The sequence below is a fragment of the Polypterus senegalus genome, chromosome 2, assembly GCF_016835505.1.
Source record: "Polypterus senegalus isolate Bchr_013 chromosome 2, ASM1683550v1, whole genome shotgun sequence".
NCBI classification, from domain to species: domain Eukaryota; kingdom Metazoa; phylum Chordata; class Cladistia; order Polypteriformes; family Polypteridae; genus Polypterus; species Polypterus senegalus.
The window spans coordinates 209,570,927-209,594,956 of NC_053155.1; the positions used below are offsets into that span (position 1 = coordinate 209,570,927).

General features: G+C 38.0%; 2 protein-coding genes across 2 annotated transcripts in view; both read left to right on the plus strand.

The window, feature by feature from the left end:
- lcp1 (lymphocyte cytosolic protein 1 (L-plastin)) overlaps positions 1-4,356 on the plus strand; it is a 79,812-nt gene extending 75,456 nt beyond the window's left edge. The window contains 2 exon segments of the mRNA XM_039745257.1: positions 958-1,082; positions 3,508-4,356. Of these exon segments, the coding sequence (XP_039601191.1) occupies positions 958-1,082; positions 3,508-3,640 (258 nt within the window). The 3' untranslated portion in view covers positions 3,641-4,356.
- A 7,297-nt stretch (positions 4,357-11,653) lies between these two features.
- Positions 11,654-24,030, plus strand: part of cpb2 (carboxypeptidase B2 (plasma)) — an 86,751-nt gene continuing 74,374 nt past the window's right edge. Inside the window, exon 1 of the mRNA XM_039745258.1 lies at positions 11,654-11,812. Coding sequence (XP_039601192.1) covers positions 11,736-11,812 — 77 coding nt within the window. The 5' untranslated portion in view covers positions 11,654-11,735. The remainder of the gene's footprint in view (positions 11,813-24,030) is intronic.

A 24,030-nucleotide genomic window follows, 5' to 3' on the forward strand; every position in this document is an offset into this window, starting at 1 on the left:
ACAAATTTCTTCTGTTCATTACATTATATATACATGATTTTTGAGAAAGGGGTTCAGATAAAATAGTCTAGACATTCTCTATTTTTGTGAAGCAAATGCATATGGAGTATCTCCAACTTTCTTTGTATCACAAATACTCTTCACCATGCTTACAAAATCTAATTTTTAATTGGAGAGTGATATTAAATAAATACAGTCCGCAACTGCAACCTAGAATAAATTGGTTCAGAAAATTGATGAAAGGGGGAGTTATTTTACAGCCTCAGTTGCACTGTTTCCCTAAACTTTTTATTGATCTTAACAAGACAGAGGCCATTACAGTGGCCTCACTCCAGACCACTGGAAAGTACTACCTGTTTTCTTTATAGGGCCATCTTTCACCAATCCAATGATCTGTCTTCCAGACTTTCACATCCCATTCATTATTAGTGACTTTTTCCTTTTCTTAATTTTATTTCAAGGTATTTTTTTTTTTTGGTCTACCTGTGTTTTAGACATTCTGCCTGTTATATGATAGTAGTTTTGTCGATTTCTTTTTATAATTTATTGACCTTATCTCCCTTCTCTGTAGCTGTTAAGCTCCACATCTTTGAATTGATATTTTTAGTGTATTACATGTCACTTTAGTCCTCTCATACCTGGCCAAGGCCTCTGTTTGCAGGAACAATTTTCTGTTGAATGGGAGATTAACCGTGAGCCAAAAGAGTATGAGGGTTAAAAAAAATTGGCATGAGTTTGACAGATTGTGCTAGTCTGAGACTACTTTCTCAGTTTGTGTCATCATCATAAAATTAAATAATATATAATTCTATCTAATTAAGCTTTAATATTAACTGATTGACTATGTAACATTTTGTGGTGAAGAATACTGTATGTGAATTTCGTAATTTTATAGAACATCATGTAAAAAATCAATAGTTGGATCAATATTGTTAATCATTTGCAATTTCTTCTTAGGATTCTCAGATCAGCACTAGCATGCCAGTATTGGATCTGATTGATTCAATTCAGCCCGGATCTATCCGATACGATTTAGTTAAATTGGAAGATCTGACTGATGATGAGAAGCTTAACAATGCCAAGTAAGACTATTTTTTTTTTTTTGCTATTCTAGATTATGAAACAGACTTCAATAGCATTGTTGTAATGCCAAGATTATCAGAAAGGAAACTGCAGCTTTCTTAAAAACACAAAAAGAAAAAGAAAAACTGAAACAAACCAGGAAAATTAATGATTAATGTTTTGGCTTGGAGACATTGCTTTTATTTATTAGGTAACAAAGTAGTCTGTAATATACTTTGACTTACTTTTGGTTTTAGATTCTAGTGCTTTTCTAGTAATATTTATTATTTGATGTTTTTAGAACAAGTGCTTCGGTGTTTGAATTGTTTGCTGCTGTAAAGGCGGTTTAAGTAGACAGAATGGACACTAGGGTGCCAGAACTGGAATAGTATTTAATGTGAAGAAGTTCCTTAAAATAACAAAATAAGTAAAGCAGATAATCTGTAAAACAATGATCTGTCTCTTAACAGTACGGTTCCTCTTTGGAGAGTCTGTCCTTGTTGAGAGCAGGGTCCAAAATGAAGGCCTGCTTCTGGTTCTCTGTCTTCTTATATAAGGGATTGACTGGAAGGCGCGGGGCTTCCAGAGGTGTAGGGGAAGTGGAATCAGCGTTCTTCTGCATTATCATCTTCCACTTTAGGGGAAAAGAGGTACAAACAGTGATCGACTGTATTTCACCCTCACTTTTTTACTTGACCACAGCCATTAAAGCACTCTTGTGGCTTACGTGTGTAACACAGGCAGCAAGGTGGGCAGAAAAGATTGCAGTAAATGAGAACATGTCCATGAAGATCTGCCAGATTTTAAACAGCCGAGGCTTTATTTCTTGATCCACCCTTTGAACTGTCTGTTAAAAATATCCAAACATCACGACATTAATAGCACTGTGTATCACACAAAGTTATTTAAGGTGTCTTATGCAATCTTTATAGTTGTTATTTCATAGACGTTCCTGGCTCTTTTTGTAGAGTTAGTTCAGGCAATAAAATCAGTCAATCAATTAATCAGTTTTCACAAACTGAATTGGATTATCCCCTTTAGTCATTTTTTCATTTTCTCCAATTTTAAAACTGTCCATTGAATGTATTTAAAAATATATATGTTTGGGTAGGTTTTTCAAATTTGTATCAATTAGATAAAGTATATTAAATAAAAAATAACAAATAATAATATATGCTTTGATTTTTTTTGTCACAAACATAGAAGAAACATGAAGCATATTCACATAAAATGAGCAAAAAGAAACCGAATAAAAATGTTCTCCTTTGTTTTCACCATAATTGCACTAACAACTAAAAAAGATACAATGTATTGCATGGCTCTTGTGGGAATACCTACCAACCTCAAAGGTTAATACATTAAACAGAGTGATTATTAAAGCATCCATCCATTATCCAACCTGCTATATCCTAACTACAGGGTCACGGGGTCTGCTGGAGCCAGTCACAGCCAACACAGGGCGCAAGGCAGGAAACAAACCCCGGGCAGGGCGCGCACACACACACACTAGGGACAATTTCGAATCACTAATGCACCTAACCTGCATTTCTTTGGACTATGGGAGAAAACCTGAGTACCCGGAGGAAACCCACACAGACACGGGGAGAACATGCATACTCCACGTAAGGAGGGCCCGGGAAGCGAACCCAAATCTCCTTACTGCGAGGCAGCAGTGCTACCCATTAAAACATAAAAGTCAAAATGATAAACTGAGAGAAACTGTACCTCCTGCTAGATCTCAGACTACATCATCTTCAGGCTGTACTTGATCCTGCCTGCGAGTGAAGATGCAGGCCCTCCTATTCCACAGATCAGCCCAATTTTAATTGTTCGCTTTCCAAACACACCTAAGCCAGCTCATCAGCTCATCCTCAGTATCAGATCAGGTGGGGTTTTTGTCCTCCTCCTCCTCCTCCTCCGCCATCTTTGTCCAAGCACCTTTGGGTTGTTGTTTCATGCCATTTAAATACATAAACCCAACATGATCAGATCACTTTATTCTGAGTAGGCTATGCTTCATTTTATCTTGACACAATATAATCACATGTTAAGATCAAATATTAAAATACTGAGTTAAATCATTGTGATCTGCTTTATATTATTCAAAAGAGGCTCATTTCTTTTTTTAGAATTATTTCAGATGGTCATTTACCTCCATTACTTTGGTTTATTTGATGTTTAGTTCAGCAATACGTTGAGCTTCATCTGTAATGCTTGCATTTATTTATATTTGAGGATAATCATTGCATTTTTGGGGTTGCAATATTATTTTCATGATTCTGTAAAGTAATTTCCGCTAGCATCAAAACAAATATGATCCAAGAGATGGTGTCAACCTGCAGTGGGCCTGAACTAGAAACAATGAATCAAATAAAACAAAGGATCTAGGTGACAACAGCAAATTTAATTTTCAATTTCCTTCACCTTGCATTCTTTTATCTTCAGATATGCCATCTCAATGGCAAGAAAGATTGGTGCCAGAGTTTACGCCCTTCCTGAAGATCTGGTTGAAGTGAAGCCCAAAATGGTTATGACAGTGTTTGCCTGCCTGATGGGGAGAGGAATGAAGAGAGTGTGAAGAATGTCTTAGAAAGATTAAAGACTAATGTGGATTTCGACAAGCAAATTCCTGCATCGAGCAACAAATGTGATACTGAGGCAGTATGAGAGAAAGGAAAGTCATTAAAGTTTATTTTTTTAATCACCCAAAAGAAAAAGGCAATTTCATTAGGGTTGACAAACCAGATATGCCACAGTGATTTTGTATCCATTTTCCTTATGCTTCTGGGTACTAAGTTTCTGTTTGTTTTATTTTATTGTGTTCATCCGTTTATCAATATTCTGGCCCTGCTTATTCCACGTTTTTCATAAACGCCTCCCAAAATGCTTCTTAGACATTCAGTCATATAATAAGTTTAGTACAGTGAACTAATGGCTACATGTTTCTTTTGAGTTTAAAGATCAGACTACTTCTATTTTCAGTAAAATTGTGAAGTTCTTTAGACCCTGAGTTAGAAGGATGACTGGATGAAGGCAAGTTCTACACCTCGATATAATATTTTTTTACAAATGTATTTTGTTTCATGTGCACTGTATCAGAATAAATCAGTTATTTCAAAGTTTCCCACTTCAGATCTAAAATATGAAGGTAAACATTTAATGTAAACCTCTTTAAAAAAGATTGATCTTCAGCTTTATGGAAGTAACTTTTTTTTGTTTTGTTTTTTTTACCAAATCCATTGTATTTTACCTCCTAATGTGGCAAACCATGTTGCTAAATAAAACATTTCCAAATATATATTCAGGTGGTTTGTTATTACTGTTATTAGTGCTAAATTGATTCAAATGCTTTCTCTTTTATTTCATCCATCTATTTTAGGAATTCCCTCAGGTTCACAGGGAGAACCAGCTTGGGACGTAGGGCTCACTTGCTCACATACATTCATACTGGGTAATTTTAGAGTCACCTATTAACATAATATGCACATCTTTTGAGAGTACACAAAGTATAACCAAGGCAGATACTTCATATAACAAAATTAACCTTAAATATACATTGCAACACTGATACCGTCCCAGGACATGGTATCCTCTAATAACTTGAAGTGAAATCTCACATCAGTTTCCTATTCACCATATTGTGAGACAGTGTCCTTGTCACCTTGTATGTCGAAGAAATTAGCTGCGGATTCTGAGAGAGGCGGTGTGATGCTGTGTGCACTTTTTTTTAATGAATTGGAAAGCCAGCCACTTTAAATCTTTTATTCGTCATATAAATGCCAAGATTTACAGTATGAGTGATTATGGAATTACTTTGCAACTCGTTTCTACCCAAACATTAATTTTTAGGACTGAGTCTGACAGTCTAACATGAGCTGAATCCCATCCTAACTTGAAGGTAGGTAGAGGTACTAAAATTAAGGTTCATGCATGGACCTTATGTGCCAATGCAGTTCTAAAAAGGGAGAGATATTTTCTCCATACAAGGAGGAATATGCTGGTAAGGGTATACTTTAGAGATAAGGTTGCCCACATTTTTATCTAAGGTACTGCTGGCACTTTCCAAATGCTGGTTGTTCACTAACAGACAACTTTATCTAAAGGCACTCTTCAGAAAAAGACCTGGGAGTATGATAGATGAACACATGAGTTTTAGTATGGCCTGAAATCACTAGTTATTTAAACCTTTTTGTGTGTTTTCTCCACTTGCATTAGTCCAAAAGTTCAGATGTAAAATCTTGCTTTTATAATGTAAGCATCGTCACATCACCACAACTGGCAGCTGTCCATCCATATGTCATGAAATTGTTATATTACATTTTTTTTTCAAGACTTCTGTGATATTTTGTCATGATGTATTGCATCCTCCAGAAGTTGTGGCACACATAGATTTCAAATTTAATATTGGTTTTTAAAATCAAAAAGTATTTGAAGCAGTGATAACTCCTTTGCTACATTTTCAAGGTGCTGCAGTTTCAGAGCATTTCTTTCATTCTTGCCTAAAACACAAGTCACATGAAAGTGACACATGACGCTGTCTCATTGACAAGTACAAAGGCATCTCTTCCTCATCTGAGATTGCAGATAAAACTTGATTCACGGTTAAAGAAAATTCTCCAGGTAAAAAGTTCTCCTGCTCCTGACTACAAATTTTAGGTTATGATTCTGGTTTTGTCAGAGTATGTTTGACTACTCAGTTTGCTTTGCTTTTCTGATTTTGTCTCTCATCTTATGATCACTGCTTCTCTTTTCATGCTAGGTCTTTTGACTTAATGCAGCACTCTTTGGTGAGCAATGCACAATGATGCCAAAAACAGCATTGTGATGAGCATTAAAGTAGGAAAAGGGAAATAGTTTATGAAACATTATACAAAATGGCAGCATGGTAACATCATGAAAATAACAATAAACATTACAAACAACCAAAATAACAACAGTAAAAATGTAAACGTGAACTACTATGGATCAGGATATTCCAAAATGAAAATTAGTTAAGTAAAAACAACAATAGCTGTTGTATAAACATAACACAATTTAGTCCTTGTTCTGACTAAATCCCAAAAAAGAGTTCCTCTCTTTTGATATCGAACACAAATGGCCCATCAGGCTGGGTCAGAAAATGTCAGTGCACTTCTGCCAGGAGATGAGGAGCATACACCTCTTTAGCATTCACCCAAGATCAGTTATTATTAGGTCATCCAGTGCAACAAATAATGTCTCCTGAATGTTTTCTGTTTTATAGTCTTGTTCTCTGTCCACCAATTTAGGACAAGCATACATTGATGATGGCGTTGAGTGTGGGCTCATTGGATGAATCCAAAGGTGCTCTCAGAGAGTGAGTTAATATATGACCAGGCTGATATTTCATATAATGATTTACAGAACAAGGTATCTTAGGACCAGCTTGTAGGACAGAACCTTTAGATAAAAGTCTTGTGTAGCAAGCCAAACCCTCTTCAGAATAGTCTACATAGGAGTTTTCTGCTTTTATCCAAGTGGTGTCTCTCTTAGCTTATGACACACAGTACATTCTTCTAAGAAAAGTAAAGGACAGATGGCTGAGGTTCTGTGCATTTGTTGTACATTTTGATTTATTTATGTGTTACTATTTCTTTTTATTTATGATTTGCAATTTTCTTTACATTTTATATATCTGTATCTAAGCCTATATTTTGTTCCATGTGTTTTGTGGGTGGTCCCCAAAAGTCGGGGCCACTTGTCAATCACCGCCAAGAACTGCCATCTGTTCTATAAATCTGGAGGGTCTCCCACATGTCCTGGCAGTTCATTGTGAATACGCTGGTGAGAATTCTTATATGAATACTTTATGAATTTTGTGTATCATGGGATCTCTAGTTTTTCAACATTAGAATTCTGTATTGGGACTTTTTCACCTTGGATTTTCTTTGTTACAGGCAATTCCATTTTGTCTTTGTGCTCTGTTTAACTTTATTGTGATTGGTATCCTTTTTGTGAAGAGTAATATAGCTGCGTTTTCCCAAAATTATCAAAGTTCTGCAGCTTTGACTCAAAAAATGGGATTCAGCAAAAGCCTGACACGCAGAAATGATTCCACAGACAAATATCTTCATTTTTTAAAACTTTAGTTAAGTTTCAAAGTAAAACAGTTCACACAAAAAAAGAAAATTAAAATAGCAAAAAAAGAAAAAATTAATGTTAAGAAAAGTTCAGTTCTAAGTTTAATCTTGTTACATCTCGAATCGTTACTATTTACTTAACATTTCTGAACTATTTCAAAACGGTCAGAAAACTGTATGCTTATCCCATCTCTGAGTATAAAGTGGGTCTTTCAAGTCCCTCTTTTACTGGGACCTGTTCTAAACAAACTGAGCTTATTATCACACTGTTACTCAGTTATAGTAAGAAGGTTCTATCTCTTGCTAACTATAGGGGGAAAAGACTATACCATAAGCTATGACTATGAAAGACATTTATATTCTATTCAAATTAAGCAAACATCAATATGAGTTTAACTCAACACTTTAACTTTCTAAGATTGGCTCTTACAAGTAAATCTTTTATTTTATAAAGATTCAATGATTGCCCTTTTTACTAGTTTACTAGGGCTTAAGTGTGATATACCTCGCTAGTGGGCATTATTGGAACTGTTTAGGCCTACTTGCTTGGGACCTCTAGCTGATGACCACACATTAAGGGTTGGAGTACTGGAGGTGAGCACTGTTTACTTGTCAGACCAATTGCCAATGAAAAAGAACAAAAAATATGGTGTTTCCCAAAATGTTCTATCTTATGCAGATGCGAGCCTTAAAATAATTGCCTACTTCTGGTAGCGTTATATTTCAGCCAGTTTTCCCCACCAGTTGGGATTTAGAAATCTCATTGGTTTACTCTGTTCATTTTTTATGCTAACAGTGTTGATTATAGTGTAGTTTCTATACTTTATTGTGTATTCTGCCATGTTGCTTGTGTTTTGTGGGTGGTTCCCCAAGAGGCGGGGCCACTTGTCCTTTACTATGAGGACTAACAAGGCTGAGAAAAACCCACAGTCTCTTGCAGCTCACTGAATGCGCTAAGGGTGTGGTGAGTTTCTCTAGTGATTATTCCGTGTTCTTGTAATATTCAAGATCTTTTTGCTCTTTTCTTAACTTTGCCTACTTAATTATGAAACAGGACTTCTTCGCCTTTGTATTGCCTTTGCCTTTTCAGGCAACTTCTTTTACCTTGTATGCTCCATAGAGCTTTGTTTTGTTACCAAGATTTTTTTGTACACATAATCCTTTTTATTTATAAAGATATCACTTGGCCCATTTCATTTCTAGCCGGGGTTTGACAGTTTCCCACTTAAGTATGCATTTTGAGTAATTTTGGGATTCTGTGTGCTTTGGAAAGCTCTGGTTCATAACAGGTAGTACCGGTTCTTATATGAGTCCTGGGGCAGAAAAGGTGGGATGTCTGGGTGAGAGGCAAATGTGATGTCAGCACTCCTCCTGTCAACAGTCCTTAAAAATTGGGGGCAAAAAAGCAGCAGGCGTAAGTGGCAGCAGCAACCTGTGGTCCGGGGTGAAATTACAGGTAAACACTGAAGATGTCCCCTACCGACACATATCTGGCACGTTAAATCATGACAAATGCTTAGTAACACTAGGCAGTGTGGAACTGGAGGAGGGAACTGATGAAATTTGGGTTGTCAGCATTCTGGCATTCAAAATAAGAACTGCAAGTTGGTAAGGTTTAATGGATATTATGGGCATGCTCTCCTAAGTCCTGGACCATCCAGCCCTTGTTATTTGTTGAGTGTACGTTTGTACCCAATCTAGTACAAAAGTAGATCTAGAAATGGAACATGAACTGTGGGCCTTCATCAAAAATGATTATTTTCAGTAATTAATTCAAGCTTAAAATGTTTTTGACAAAGATTTCATGGAGATCCTGTGCCAATGGTGCTTTAAGTGGAATAAAATGTGTACTAATTGAAAACTATCCACTAATAAGATGATGGTAGTAAACACATGTGATGGTGGCAAATATGCTATGAAGTGCATGGAGATTTCCTCCCATCGAAGAATAGATGGGGGTGAAGAGAAAGGAAAACTATTACAGGAGGCTTACCTTAAGGGATTACACATAGCCCTTGACATCTTCATTCACCATAGGCCATCAGACGTACCAGTAACCAAATCCTTTGTCTTAGTAATTCTGGGATGGCCTGCCTTTCTAGGTGTCCTTTTATGGTTTGTCACAAATTAACTGGTAGGAATGCAAATTATAGGAAAATACAAATACTGCCAGACAAAGCAAGTCCGTCATATCAGAAAGGATGAAGTAAAGGACAATTTATAAGTTAATAGAACCTTTCCAGACATTGACTGATCCAGAGTAATATGGAGGACAGATCTTTCTCTTCAAAGAAAAGTTGTGGGTGATGGCTGCAGGAGTATTTGGGGGCTGCCAAAGGAAACTGTAAGTGTAAAACCTCACAGGACTTTTCTAGCCCTGTAAATTATTATGAGGATTGCATTGAAGGGGACCCCGACTTTTCTGGTAAGTGTCCCCAGTGAACTTGGAGTCAGGAGATGATGCTGACAGGGGCTTAACTAGTGGGAGAAACTAAAGCCAGAGGACAGAATGAATGAGAGGAGTGGTAAGTACACTAATATGGTGGGACGAGGACAACTCAACCTATGATATAGACAGATATATCTGGCTTATAAAGAAACGTTGAGAAAAGCATCCCGATTTATTGTCTTACCTTGAGTTTTTGTGTACTTTTGTTACTGTTGTTGAACCATCCCTTGTCTAATTTTTTTATAATAAAGGCACCTTATTTTTACGATTGTGCTATTTGGCAATCATTTTTTGCTCTGAGACAGCTTTGGTGTGCCCCCTTTTGTTCACAGACTGGAACTTTTGGGCGGGTAAAGCCAAAATGTTGAGAGTGAGGAGAAACAAAATCACCAAATTAATGCATCAGTTGGGCTAAATCTCTCCCATGTTTCTCTTTCTTGCCAGCCTGAGGAAACTATGGCTGCTGTGACAATATACATAAAGCAATCAAAATTGAAAGTCATATTAGCTGTAGATATGATTACTGACCTATCAGAAAGTTTGAAAAAAAAAACCAAGGCAAAAAAAGAAAGCAGTTGAACAAAAGATATTTCATTTTGTAAAACTAAAGTGATCAACATTGCAATTGTACTGCAAAAGAAGCCTGCAGATGTATTTTGTGAACACTTTTTGAGAATTGCATGTTTTAAAAATTAATAGATAGATAGATAGATAGATAGATACTTTATTAATCCCAAAGGGAAATTCACATACTCCAGCAGCAGCATACTGATAAAAAACAACATTAAATTAAAGAGTAATAAAAATTCAGGTAAAAAAAGACAATAACATTGTATAATGTTAACGTTTGCCCCCCCAGGTGGAATTGAAGAGTTGCATAGTGTGGGGGAGGAATGATCTCCTCAGTCTGTCAGTGGAGCAGGACAGTGGCAGCAGTCTGTCGCTGAAGCTGCTCCTCTGTCTAGAGATGATCCTGTTCAGTGGATGCAGTGGATTCTCCATGACTGACAGGAGTTTGCTCAGTGCCCGCCGCTCTTCCACAGATGTCAAATTGTCCAGCTCCGTGCCTACAATAGAGCCTGCCTTCCTCACCAGTTTGTCCAGATGTAGACATCCCTCTTCTTTATGCTGCCTCCCCAGCACACCACCGCATAGAAGAGGGCGCTCGCCACAACCGTCTGATAGAACATCTGCAGCATCTTATTGCAGACGGTGAAGGATGCCAGTCTTCTAAGGAAGTATAGTCGGCTCTGACCTCTCTTGCACAGAGCATCAGTATTGGCAGTCCAGTCCAATTTATCATCCATAATAGGAGGAGTAGAGGCCTTTTCTTTCAATGACTTTGGCATATCAGTGCCCAACTGATGACAAGACCAATTTCTTGTACTGCACCGGGTTGGTTTTGTTCCTCTCATCTTCCAGCTTTTTCCATATAAGTGATCTTACTCTAATAAAAATGTAAATAAAATATTACAGGTAGTTTTGTATGAATTGTGTGTCAAATAATAAAACATGGTAGATGCTGCTTGAGCATTGGTGAGAAGCTGCTTTTATGATGCTCTGTTCTTTTTTATTTCTAAAAAGGGGAATAAACTTCACATGCTTCTCAGCTGACTTTATTTTGACATGACGTGGAGGGTGATGTGTTCCAGTCTGCTTCAAATTAAGAAAAATTAGGAAAAAATGTATCCACATATACTCAAACAGTGGTAGCATGTTCTTCTGCTCTGTGATCTTTCATATTATTTACTGTGCCCTAAGCTCGCCTGTAAGCTTTTTTTTTTTTGTTTTTGCATGGTGACAAAATACTTTGTAAATAAAATTGAAATTCAACTAAACCATAAAGAGTAAACAGATTTGGAAGCTTTCCAAGTCTACTGAATTTCATTACATCTAAATAAATATATACAGTACATATATATTTTTTAACTAAGTTTCTGCCATTATTGTATAGTCCATAAACACAACCAACAGCATGTCACAACCCTCAGTCGCACTACCAAACAAGGGGCTGAACTTTAACCAGAGCGCAAACAACTCTGCTGGAAAATCAACAAAGACTTCTGGACAAGCAACCACTTCCATACTTTTTTTTTTACCATTTGTAAAACAACTAATACTGAAAGATGGAGTTTTATTTCCGAATTGTACTACTTGCATTTCTTTGTTTTGAAAATGGAATATTCACCACCACTTCAAGAAGGTAATCCTTTATTTACAAATCTTAAAGAAAGTTGATTAAAACCACCAGCAGGGGGACTTACCTAAGAGGTCAATAATTGTTCAAAAATGAATCATGGTATGGGCTTTTAATTACATATTTAAACTTAAAATACAGGAGTGGGCCAAAGTAGGTTTACAGTTGTAAATGCAGAAAACACAGAGTTTATTCTTGTAGTATTATTCATTTATTTGTATTATTTGTCTTCATTTTTGTCGTCTTCTTCTTATTATTATTAAAGTGTGTTTGAGTGTAGCAGTCACAACCTGCATGTCCTTTTCAGTGCAAACAAATGTAAACCTACTTTTGCCCACCCTCTGTGAGTTATGCAATAATCAAAGGAGGACATATACAGATGATTTTGGTTAAGAATGCAAATGCTTTCCTGCTTTATGAAAACTGTTTAATGAAATAAATAACAAAAGTTGACCTTTTTAAAATTAATGTTAAGGAGTATGACAAAAATGAAATATTAGATGCGATTTTTACTAGGTAAGGTTTTAGTAAATGCATTTCTGCATGTCAAGGTGGTGTGCATAATGATAATAAAAAAATCTAAAACTATGTTACTGGGAAAATGTTATGGGATCTAAGCGTTGAAGGACAATTTAACAGGTCCAGGACATGATCAGGCCAAGATTAATAAGAGTGCATACTTTCTGTTTACCTTGCACGCACATAGGGTGTTGTGACTATGTATCTTCATAATGAGGCGTCTTTGGGTGCTTCTCTCCTGCTAAGTTATTATCCGATTAGACTGGTCTCAAAATAGAGAAAAACCACAGAAGAAAGGGCAGAGCATGCTCTTTTTACTTTAAGAGACTGAAATCCTTTTTATTTTCTAAAACTCTGGGATGACCAGTGTGATTTTCTACACTGTGGTGTGCTGGGCTGTAACATCACTTCAAGAAAGGCCCACTGAATCAACAAGCTAATTAAAAGGGCAGGCTAAGATATAGGGCATGCTCTGGAACTGAGCACCATTATGAACAATACTACACATCCTCTCTCTGACACAACACTGAGGACGTTCAGCCAACAAATTATTCAGCAGAAGTACAGTATGTCAAGAAACGCTATGGGGATTCCTTCATGCCAACAGCAATATGTCTGGAACCGTGACAGCCAAGATAGAAGTTTTCTCTCTTTTTAATTATTCCGGTGTGTGTTCAAACATAAGTATTTGTGTGTATATTTTATTTATTTAAAGAACTTTTGTAAAGACCCAAATATCCCTGCAATACTCTTTTAAATAACCAATTAGTTGTATTCATGCCTTCATTAAGTTCCTACCACCATGGCTTCCCACAGTTTGTGGTGTGTAGGGTTATTAAGGTATGTCCCCCTTTGGTTAAGGTGCTGAACATTAAGCCACAAGGTTTCTGGTTTAGTCTCTGCCTTATTTTTCAACATGTTTAGCCAGCCAGTTCACCACTTGTAAAAGTATGACAACATTTTGACTATACTAAATAATTTGTAGTTCTCAAGCACCCTAGAAAAGTGTTTTTTTTTTAATATCTATGCATATCCCAGTGTTTGAAACAGGGGATTTATTTCTGCTTATTAAAATATAAACCTTGATTGTAAAATAGAACTTTTAACACTTTTAACAAGAAAATATGGGTAAAGAAAAGAGATGTACAGAGAGAGCCATCTCTTATATATATTTCTTTTCTGGTTTGTCCTGCTTCCTCTTCAAAACCGGTCACACCACACACAGCCCACACAGCATTTCTCGATTCCTATTCCTCCTCTTACAAATCCTTCCCCACGCTGCCTGCGGCCTCCCATACACCCCCACACCACTTTTCTCGATTCCTATTCCTCCTTCGGACTACCATGTTCCCTGCTCCTCTCTCATGACCCCATTGGTGTCACGTCACCGCCCTATATCTAGCCTGACCACTTGACCTTTCACTTCAGCCATGTGTGCGCCTGGGAGTCTTTTCCGTAGCCAGCTACAGGAAGGTACTCACTCGACCATTGGCATTGGTTTCGCTCCTTGCCATTTTCGTTACACTGCAACAGTTGTTTCCTAAGCTTTTGTTATAAAATGAATGACAGTATCTTCTCTGTCGACGAGTTTTTTGTACAACGTCATCTCTATTCCGGGATCCAGTAACTGCCTGTTCCTATCAGTGGGTTATTTGTTGACACAAACGGTTGACAAAGGCAATGCACTCTCACTATGACATAGGACAGTAGATTTTGTTGCATCACATTGGGACAGATTTGGAGACGTTCTTCCTGCTGTTCTTTCCAATGCAAATCAAGTTATCACAAGTCAGAAGTACTATCAATACATGGCAACATCTGGAGTTTATGGTGGTGAAGCTGAAATTCAAGCTCTTTCTGAGATTCTCCATGCTACCATTTTCATTTACTTCAAACATGACCCCAGCATCCTACCTTGCATTACGTTTGCACAGATTTGCGTTAATCTACAACAACCAGTCTTCAGCCACGGTCAGTCATATGAGGCTTTTTCTAGGGTTAGATCTTTCGACTCATTATCTGTTGTGTCCAGCAAAACACCTATTCACAACTGCGTCTTTCAAGAAGTATTTCTTTCTTCTTGATTCCCTAATTCCTTTCTCACCGTTTTCCGTTCCTATTCTTACACCACCGTATGTTACGGCAGGCATCGGCTAGTAAATATTAATTCACATATCATATCATCAACGTATATGTTCTTTATTTGACTAAGTGCAATATGTGAAAAAAGGCAAAAACATTCGATTAAACAATTGATGAAAACTTTTACAACCATGCATGGACATTTTTGGCTGATTGTACTCAAAACTTTGTTTCAGCAATATCCAGCATGTAAAGTCTATAATATCTTGGGTTTTTTTTGCACCTGAAGTAAGAATTATCACTTAAATCAAATTAAAATTATAAGTATAATGTTTAAAAAAACAGAAGAAATAATTTTATTTTTCATTTATTACTACAGTTTAAACTTTTGCTGATAGAAATTTGATTTTAGTGCTATATGTGCCTAGGCTACACCCTCTGTTCTAGCTACCAACATCTTTCATTTACCTCTCATATTATTCTCTCCCTTTTTAAATAATTAATTATAATATCTATGCTTGATTGATGAGTTCTTGATTGTTTATTTTTGTCATGCTGACAAAAATGACAGAGAAAAATATACTGCAGTTACCAGACAATGCAACAACCAAGGCCAGATTAAAACCCCTACGAGCCCCTGGGTGCAGTATTTCTCACTCTTGATTTCAGCACAGGACTCGATTGCTTCATCGAACGTGGGGTCCCTCTTGATTGTTTCCACTTGTAGATTTATGATCACTTCATTGAGTGATGTGCCCTTTGGGTAAAAATGCCCCTTATCATGATGGGCCCTTGGGCACCTAAATACTAGATCCACCCCAGGAAACAAAGCCAAAAACTAACTCAATAGCCAGATGTGCAATGAAAAATTATAGTCAATATTGTGTGGTAAAAGATTAGAACCAGAGAAAACTACATCACAAAAATCATCACACACACATCAATCTTTCTCTCATTGGAATATCAGAGTGTGGATAAGTGGGTCCTATGTTCTTTTAGGAATGGAGAAAATGGTAGGCAGCAAATGATTGGTTTGGGAAACTGCTGTAAAATGCATTTAGTGTTCCACCGTGAAGTGCAGATTTTATTGAAAACAGTGTGCTCAGTATTAGAGGGGTATAGGTGTTTTTGGTAACATGGAGGAAATTGGCAAAGCATGCATTCACATGCAGACACATGCAGTTCAGCCAATTTCCTCATTTAATCCTCCACAAGGATTAAACAGCCTAGTTAGGACAGAGGGAAGAGATCCAGAAAGAAGATGAGAAAGAACAAGAGTCCGGAGGTTAAAAGGGAGGAAAGACATGAAAGCAAAGAGAGGCTAGATCATGGTAGAGGTGGTTGCGATAGTGTGGAGGCAAGCGGTTGGAGAGCGCCCCAAAGAAGAGCGAGCAGGAGGCGCTCATGGAGTAGGATCACCCCTTCTGAGCGCTTAAGGAGCAGGCAGGAGAAGGGAGCAGGGCTCATGGGGACCCCTCAGACACAGAATTAATGGTTGCAGGGACGTGAGCCAGATTTAAAGAGTTGAATATGCGTTTCGGAGGACCCTTAAAGGGTGCGCAGAAGAGACGTCAATTTTAGTTTGACACACAAAGGCTCAAGAGTCGTATTTATTGATATAGATCTTGACTGTGCTTCACCTTTGATATTAACCTGTTTATTGAAATATTTATTTACTTGAATTTCAACCTCCTTCAGGAACACAGTTTTTATGGATTATTTATTGAGTTATTTATTGAAAGATGAAATGGCACTGAATTTTGCTTTGAGACAATTGGTAACAGTAAGCTTCATGCTAAGGTTTTGGAAAGAAATGATCTGAAAATGTCTGACATTTATGCCATTGTGGTAATGATGCCACACACAATCAGTAGTCCTGCCAAGCAACAGCCTAGCAACCACACAATGCAAAGGCACAAAATGGTGGAGCCCATAAAAGCAAAATGCCATCACAGGAGAACTTATTCAGAATGACACATAAATAAAAACACAAGAAGCGACACTAAGTAATTAAAACAGAGTCTAATCATGACAATTAGGCAGGTATGGGTGAATTACACAGTCATCAAGCACCATGTCATCATGATAACTTAAGATGGAATTCAAACCTACATTTGTTGTTGAATAAAACATTTTTTTTCTTTTTGTCTTTCTTTTTTACACTTAACCTGTGCAGTATGAGATATTTTTATGTTTTGAAAAGTGAGGGTGCTAATTTTATCTTGGAATTACGTTTACAAACTTGAATTTTGTTACCATTTTTCTTTATCTACGTTATGTCGTCTTGCATGTCATGTAACCACATTTGTAACACTGATAATGTCATGAAAGTGACAATATTTAAATATAGTGGCATTCACACATTGATGGTAATGCTCAGTGAATGGAACAACGTTTTAAAGTCTTTAAATGTTAGTTATCTTACCTCAAGTAGGCCCCAGTGGTAGGATTGTGCATTTTGTTTTCCACTTTGGTTTGACTTCAGCTTTTGAGTAACGTCTTTTCCTTTTGATTCCTAGATGCTTGGTTTTGTCTGACCTCAAGGGCGGCATTTGGGGGTGACAAGTGGGGCAACTGCCCCAGACCCCGCGTCTAAGGGGGCCCCGCTTTTGAGGTCCGCGTTTCCCGTTCTAGCAGATTTGTCAAGTTATGTTCTCCAGTTATATTTTGATAAAGTCCACATGTTATCTTGAAAAATTAAGCTGAATACTGTAATAAGAAAATCCTGTATATGTTAACATTATTTTTATTAAATTCACACCCAAGTTTATACAGTCCACACATACCGATAACAACGTTTAAAATCTTTAAAACTGTCACCATGCATCACTTGTGGATGTTGAATAACTAATGTGTATGAGTTTGCAATTGACTGATTTAATGTTAAACTGAACAAAAAAAATAAATGAAAGTAAAACTAATTGGCTATCTTTGCACTTACTGTATGTATGCTGTTTGTTGAATATGAAAAGAGTGGCACAGTGGTAGAGCTGCTGCCTCGCAGTAAGCAGACCTGGGTTCACTTCCTGGGTCCTCCCCGCGTGGAGTTTGCATGTTCTCCCCGTGTCTGTGTGGGTTTCATCCGGGTGCTCCAGTTTCCTCCCACAGTCCAAAGACATACAGGTTAGGTGCATTGGTGATCCTAAATTGTCCCTAGTGTGTGTGTGTGTGCCCTGCGGTGGACTGGTGCCCTGCCTGGAAATTTGTTCCTGCCTTGTGCCCAGTGCTGGCTGGGATTGGCTCCAGCAGACCCCTGTGTTAGGATATAGCAGGCTGGACAATGACTGACTGAATATGAAAATTATTGCACTTTGTTTATTTCAAAATGTCACAATCAAAATTCACCTTGGTAATAAGATCAAAATAAAGTGATGGAAAGACCAGGTTCATTTTATTTGTGAAAAATTAGACCAATTTACGGGGAAAAAAGAAGGACACACCTGAATGTCTCCATATATCTCAAAAACTGTAGAAAATTGATAAATTTAACAATGTTCACCAATATGCAAAAACTAATTAAAATAATTATTTACCATCTACAAGTGTGCAACACTTTTGTGGAAGACTTTGAATATGGTGCTTGAGAAGTAATGTGCTGTAGTGTTTTATAGTTATGGCTGATCTTAAAAATTCACAAAACACAAAAAGTATGCAATTTTCTCAAGTAAATTTTGTATAACTAGGGGGCTCTGCCTCCTGCTTGCTTCACTTGCCCACCCCCGTATTTGGTTTACTGGATATTCATTTTAAACTTTTGTTAAAACAATACTTATCCTTTATTTCTGGCCCCGAGCGTGGTTACATCTCTTTCTTGTAGGACATATAACGCTGCTCGTGTTGTGAAGGGGGTGCGGCTGAATGCATGCTAAGGAGATGCTGTTGGATCATCTGCTGCTAGCGAGCTGCCTGTTCTGCTTGTCTTGCTGCCCAATCATTTCAAAGCCTGTACAGCAGCTGTCCTTTTGCCACTTTGTGTCTCTGCCACTCGCGTTGTGAAGGGGGCGGGTGGTTAGGGTGGCTGAACACACGAAAGGAGAAGCAGTCGGATCATCTGCTGGCTTTCTACTGCTGGCGAGCTGCGTGTTTTGCTTGTTGCATTTCATTGTTTTAAGAGCTGGGAGCAAGTTAAAGTGTCTCTCGCTGGACTTCAAATCGTCTTCCGAGATGATCACGTCTTGTCTCCCCAGTCTGCCTCCCCAAGATTTTTTTTTTTATAATAGAGAGATGAGCTGTATTCAAAACTAAGAAATCATGTACATTCCCATACTTCTCTATTAAAGCAAAGATTAATACAGTTTCTTTAATTTCTCAGTAATATATGTGGTGGATTGCCGGCATTTTACTCCGGTCCTCACCCCCTGGCCGCTAGGAGGAGCTCTCCCGAGAGCATATACGGGCCCCGAATTCCAGCAGGGCCTCATGGACTATGAAGTTTTTATACACAGCCCTGCTGGATACCTTGGGGGCCACTGGGAGTCGCTGTCGGGAGGCCAATGGACTCATTTGGGCACCATTACCCGGAAGTTCATCACAGGAAGAGCGACGGGCTTCCGGGGTGAAGAAAAGTACTGTTTACCCTAACCCGGAAGGAATAAGGACTTGTGGAACTGTTGGGCAGAAAGACTTCCGGGTCAGGGGGAATAAAAGGACTCTGGGAACTCCCAGACAATGAGCTGAGCTGGGTGGTAGGAGGGCAACGCGTCTGGGAGTGGAGGATTGTGATTATTATTGATTTATTATTGTTATTGTGGTTTATGAATAGTGTGGAGTGGAGGGTGCTTAGTGCACATTATTATAATAAATATAATCATTGTGGCAATTTTACCAGGTGTTTGGCGTGGTACCTGAGGGTTCAAGGGAGCACTACTGCCCCCTACTGCGACATATAATATTTTCTTCAGCTCCCTGAATGAATCTTAATTGTTTGTACCATAATCAGCAAGAGTATAACTCAATAGGTAGGATTTGTTTCAGTTATTTTTCCAGGACTAGTTTTTACATTGATTTGTTTCTTTTTATTTCCTCCATTTGTATTATTAGAGGAAATACTGGAATGGATTCAACATTTCAACTTTAAGTTTTCAAAGAATTTATAATGTTTTAGCAAGTCCCTGAACTATTTCTGCCAACATTGTGGCCTATTTTTGTGTTACCTATGTTAAAACAATGCCAGCTAGAAAGCAGTGAGGATTAGACCCGGATTTGAGTAATGGACTGGCAACCAACCCTGACACCAGTAAATATAACTAAAAATCTTAACCAAAAGAAGAAATCATTAAAAGCCTCAGAAAAACTGGTTTACATGCTGGATATGTTATCAAAATATGTAAATAATAATACCATTGATTATGTCAAAACATTATAAAAATGTAATCTTAAAACTTTGTTATTTATATATGGGTGTGTCTATGTGTGTATATGTAACAATTTCTTGAAGATGTTTAAATTATAGACAGCATGGATAGTATTATGGTTCTGCTAAAATGCTGCTTCCAATCTCCTAAATTACCACCGTTGCATTACCAACTGTAATAGTGCATAGCCAACTCACCAAGTATATAAGACCGATAAATGTACATACAGCTAAATAGATAGATAGATAGATTATTAATCCCAAGGGGAAATTCACAATTTATTTAGATTTACAGTATATTAATGTTTTCTTTCAGTTTTGTGTTCTTCAATCCCTTCCATAAACATGTGCGTCAGAGTGTCACTTTCCAGGGTTGGCAGAAGTAAGTGCTACCACTCCAATATACCAGGGGACGTGATTGCTAACTATCTTGTCTCCCTTTCCACCTACAGTTCAGAGAAGACGCCTAATGAGGGTTACTAACCCCATCCCTTCCAGTCCACGAGCTATAAAACCAGGGCACTCCTGGAAGGAGGCGTCCCATTTTGGAGATGAGTAACCCACAAGACAGAACTCCAACCCTAAAACCTGACCACTTCTTTCACCAACTTTGCCTTAGCTGATGTACCTCTTGGTAGTTATACTGTCATCGTGTTATTTATGTTTCTGCCTTTTTCAAGTAAACAGGGTGGACCAGTTGTTTGGGGTCTTGTATTACTACTGGTCGATGACAGTTTCTAAGTCTTTGAACAAAATCTCAGAGAGAATGTAAGGTTGCCTGTGTAAAATATGTACATATGCTGAACATTTTACACTAGTCATTGTGAAATCACATTATTGAGAATTTCACCATGACTGATTGGAAGTTACTAGTCACCAAATCCATCTTGCTGTCAGCACCACAGGCAATGTTTGCAATGGAAAGAAGAAATACAGCAGTATTTCAGTACTAGTACAAATACTATATTTATAAAAAATCATATGTGTTAATGAAAAGTAAAGTTATGAAGACATTGCAAAACATCACAGAAAAAAATATCCATGCATTTAAATGTTTCTTCTCTTCCTTGGTATGATAAATGAAGTTTGTACATAAAAAGAATTATTACTGGCAGCACGGTGGTGCAGTGTTAGCTGCCTCACAGTTATGAGACCTGGGTTCGCTTCCCGGGTCCTCCCTGCATGGAGTTTGCATGTTCTCTCCGTGTCTGTGTGGGTTTCCTCTGGGTGCTCCGGTTTCCTCCCATAATCCAAAGACATGACGGTTAGGTTCATTGGTGATTCTAAATTGTCCCTGGTGTGTTCCCTGTGGTGAGCTGGTGCCTTGCCCGGGGTTTGTTTTCTGCTTGCGCCCTGTGTTGGCTGGGATTGGCTCCAGCAGACCCCCATGACCCTGTAGTTAGGATATAGCAGGTTGAATAATGGATGGATGAATTATTACTTTTCGAAATGAATAGGTGTCACAGGTAAGATAATATAAAACACATCAGCATTTCCATCTGTTTACCTGTAACTTGCAAAGCTACCATGGAAAAAGCAATACAAGTTATTTCAATTTGTGTTTCCTTGCCCCTTTCAGATCTTTCCACTTAACACAACTGTAAGCAAGTGTATATTTCACTGTCACCCACAGATATTGAGTGAATACTTTATTTGCATTAAATTATTCACAATAAATAATTTATTCATGTTAATTATTTATATTAAAATAATCCAAAAAGTTTAAGGCCATGTGAAAAATTATTTCTTAAAATACATATGCACTCAAAAACAAAATTTTGACAAGAAACTTAAAATGTATATATTTCAATTACATGTGCATTTTTCACCTAATTCATTCACATAACTCCAATGTAAAAAAATGCCACAGCAATCCACTTTTCTCAAATATGATCTGTGATCATAAATTAAAAAATAAATACCATTAATAAATAGCTGATTCAAAACTGAAAAACTGAGTTATGAAATTATTATATTAAAACTTATTGTTATCTGTTAAGCTTGCTAAGCATATGACAATTTAGCCTACAAATCATTGCCCAACCCACCAAAACCATTAATTAACTTCAGTTCAAAGTTACCTACACTGAGAGAATAAGACAGCTTCGTGTTTAACAATAGATACTTAATATCTACTGAAGTATAAAAAAGGGTGGAATATTAATATGGCTATGATCATATATGTTGGGAAGTTTTATACGCTTGTTTAAGCCATTTTACTAATGGTTAAATTATGGGAATTTTCAGACACTGAATCTGATTTTTGCATTTATTTTTATTATAGAAATTGTTTTCAGTTATTTGAGTTTTTTTTGTGCAGTTTTTGTCACCATTTTGTTTTTCCCTGGGTCCTACAATTTTGTGTTGCTGCCATCATGATATGACAACAGTTGCTAAGGTGTTTGCCAGTTTTAGCACAAGGTGAAACGTGTAGAGAAGTATTAAATTAACATTGCTGTTCAGGAAATAACTATATTTGTTTGTTGATATTATTCTATGTTAATGTGCATTCACCAGCCACTTTATTAGGTACACCTTGCTAGTACTTGGTTGGACCCTTTTTGCCTTCAGAACTGCTGTAATTCTTCATGGTATAAATTCAACAAGGTCCTGGAAACATTCCTCATGGATTTTGGTCCATATTGACATAATAACATCACGCAGTTGCTGCAGATTTGTTAGGTGCACATCCATGATGCAAATCTCCAGTTCCACCATATCCCAAAGGTACTCCTTTGGATTGAGATCTGGTTATTGAAAGCGCCAATGAATTCATCATCATGTTCATGAAACCAGTTTGTGATTATATGAGCCTTGTGACATGGCGAATTATCCTGCTGGAAGCAGCCATCAGAAGATGGGTACACTGCGGTCATAAAGTGATTGACACGGTCAACAACAATTCTCAGGTAGGCTGTGCATTTAAATGCTGCTCAGTTGGTACGAAGGGGCCAAAATTGTGCCCCCCACACACACACACACACACCATTACACCACCAACACCAGTTTGAACCATTCATACAAGGCAGGATGGTTCCATGCGCTCATCTTTTTGATGCCAAATTCTGACACTGCCATCCGAATGTTGCAGCAGAAATCGAGAGTCATCAGACAATCTTTTAGTGTCTAATTTAGGTGAGTCTGTGTGAATTGTAGGCTTTTCTTAACTGACAAAAGTGTCACCCGTTGTGGTCTCTTGCTGCTGTAGCCCATCTGCTTCAAGGTTTGACGTGTGTTGTGTTCAGAGATTCTCTTCTGCATACCTCAGTTGTAACGAGTGGCCAGTTGAGTTAATGTTGCCCTTCTATCAGCTCAACCCAGTCTGGCCTTTCTCCTCTGGCCACTGACCTCAATAAGGCATTTTCGCTCAGAGAACTTCTGTCCACTGGATATTTTCCCTTTTTTGAACCATTCTCTGTAGACCCTGGAGATGGTTGTGTGTGACAATCCCAGTAGATCAGCAGTTTCTGAAATACTCAGATCAGCCCGTCTGGCACCAAGAACCATGGCATGTTCAAATTGACTTAAATCACCTTTGTTCCCCATTCTGATTCCTAAATGCATTGAATTGCTGATATGTGATTGGCTGATTAGATACCTACATTAACAAGCTGTTGAACAGGCATACCTAATAAAGTGGCCAGTGAGTGTAAGTACCGTATTGGTGGGAGCGGAGCATGCCATCATCTATATGCTACACCGATCCCTCTCCCACTTGGACAGAAGCAGTGGTTCTGTAAGAATTATGTTTTTGGACTTCTCTAGCACCTTCAACACCATCCAACCTCTGCTCCTTAGAGACAAGCTGACTGAGATGGGAGTAGACTCACACCTGGTGGTATGGATTGTGGACTTTTTTACAGACAGACCTCAGTATGTGCGTCTTGGGAACTGCAGGTCTGACATTGTGGTCAGCGCTGCAGGGGACTGTACTTTCTCTGGTCCTGTTCAATCTATATACATCAGACTTCCAATACGACTCAGAGTCCTGCCACGTGCAAAAGTTCGCTGATGACACTGCTATTGTGGGCTGCATCAGGAGTGGGCAGGAGGAGGAGTACAGGAACCTAAACAAAGACTTTGTTAAATGGTGCGACTCAAACCCCTTACACCTGAACACCAGCAAGACCAAGGAGCTGGTGGTGGATTTTAGGAGACCCAGGCCCCTCATGGACCCCGTGATCATCAGAGGAGACTGTGTGCAGAGGGTGCAGACCTATAAATACCTGGGAGTGCAGCTAGATGACAAATTGGACTGGACTGCCAGTAC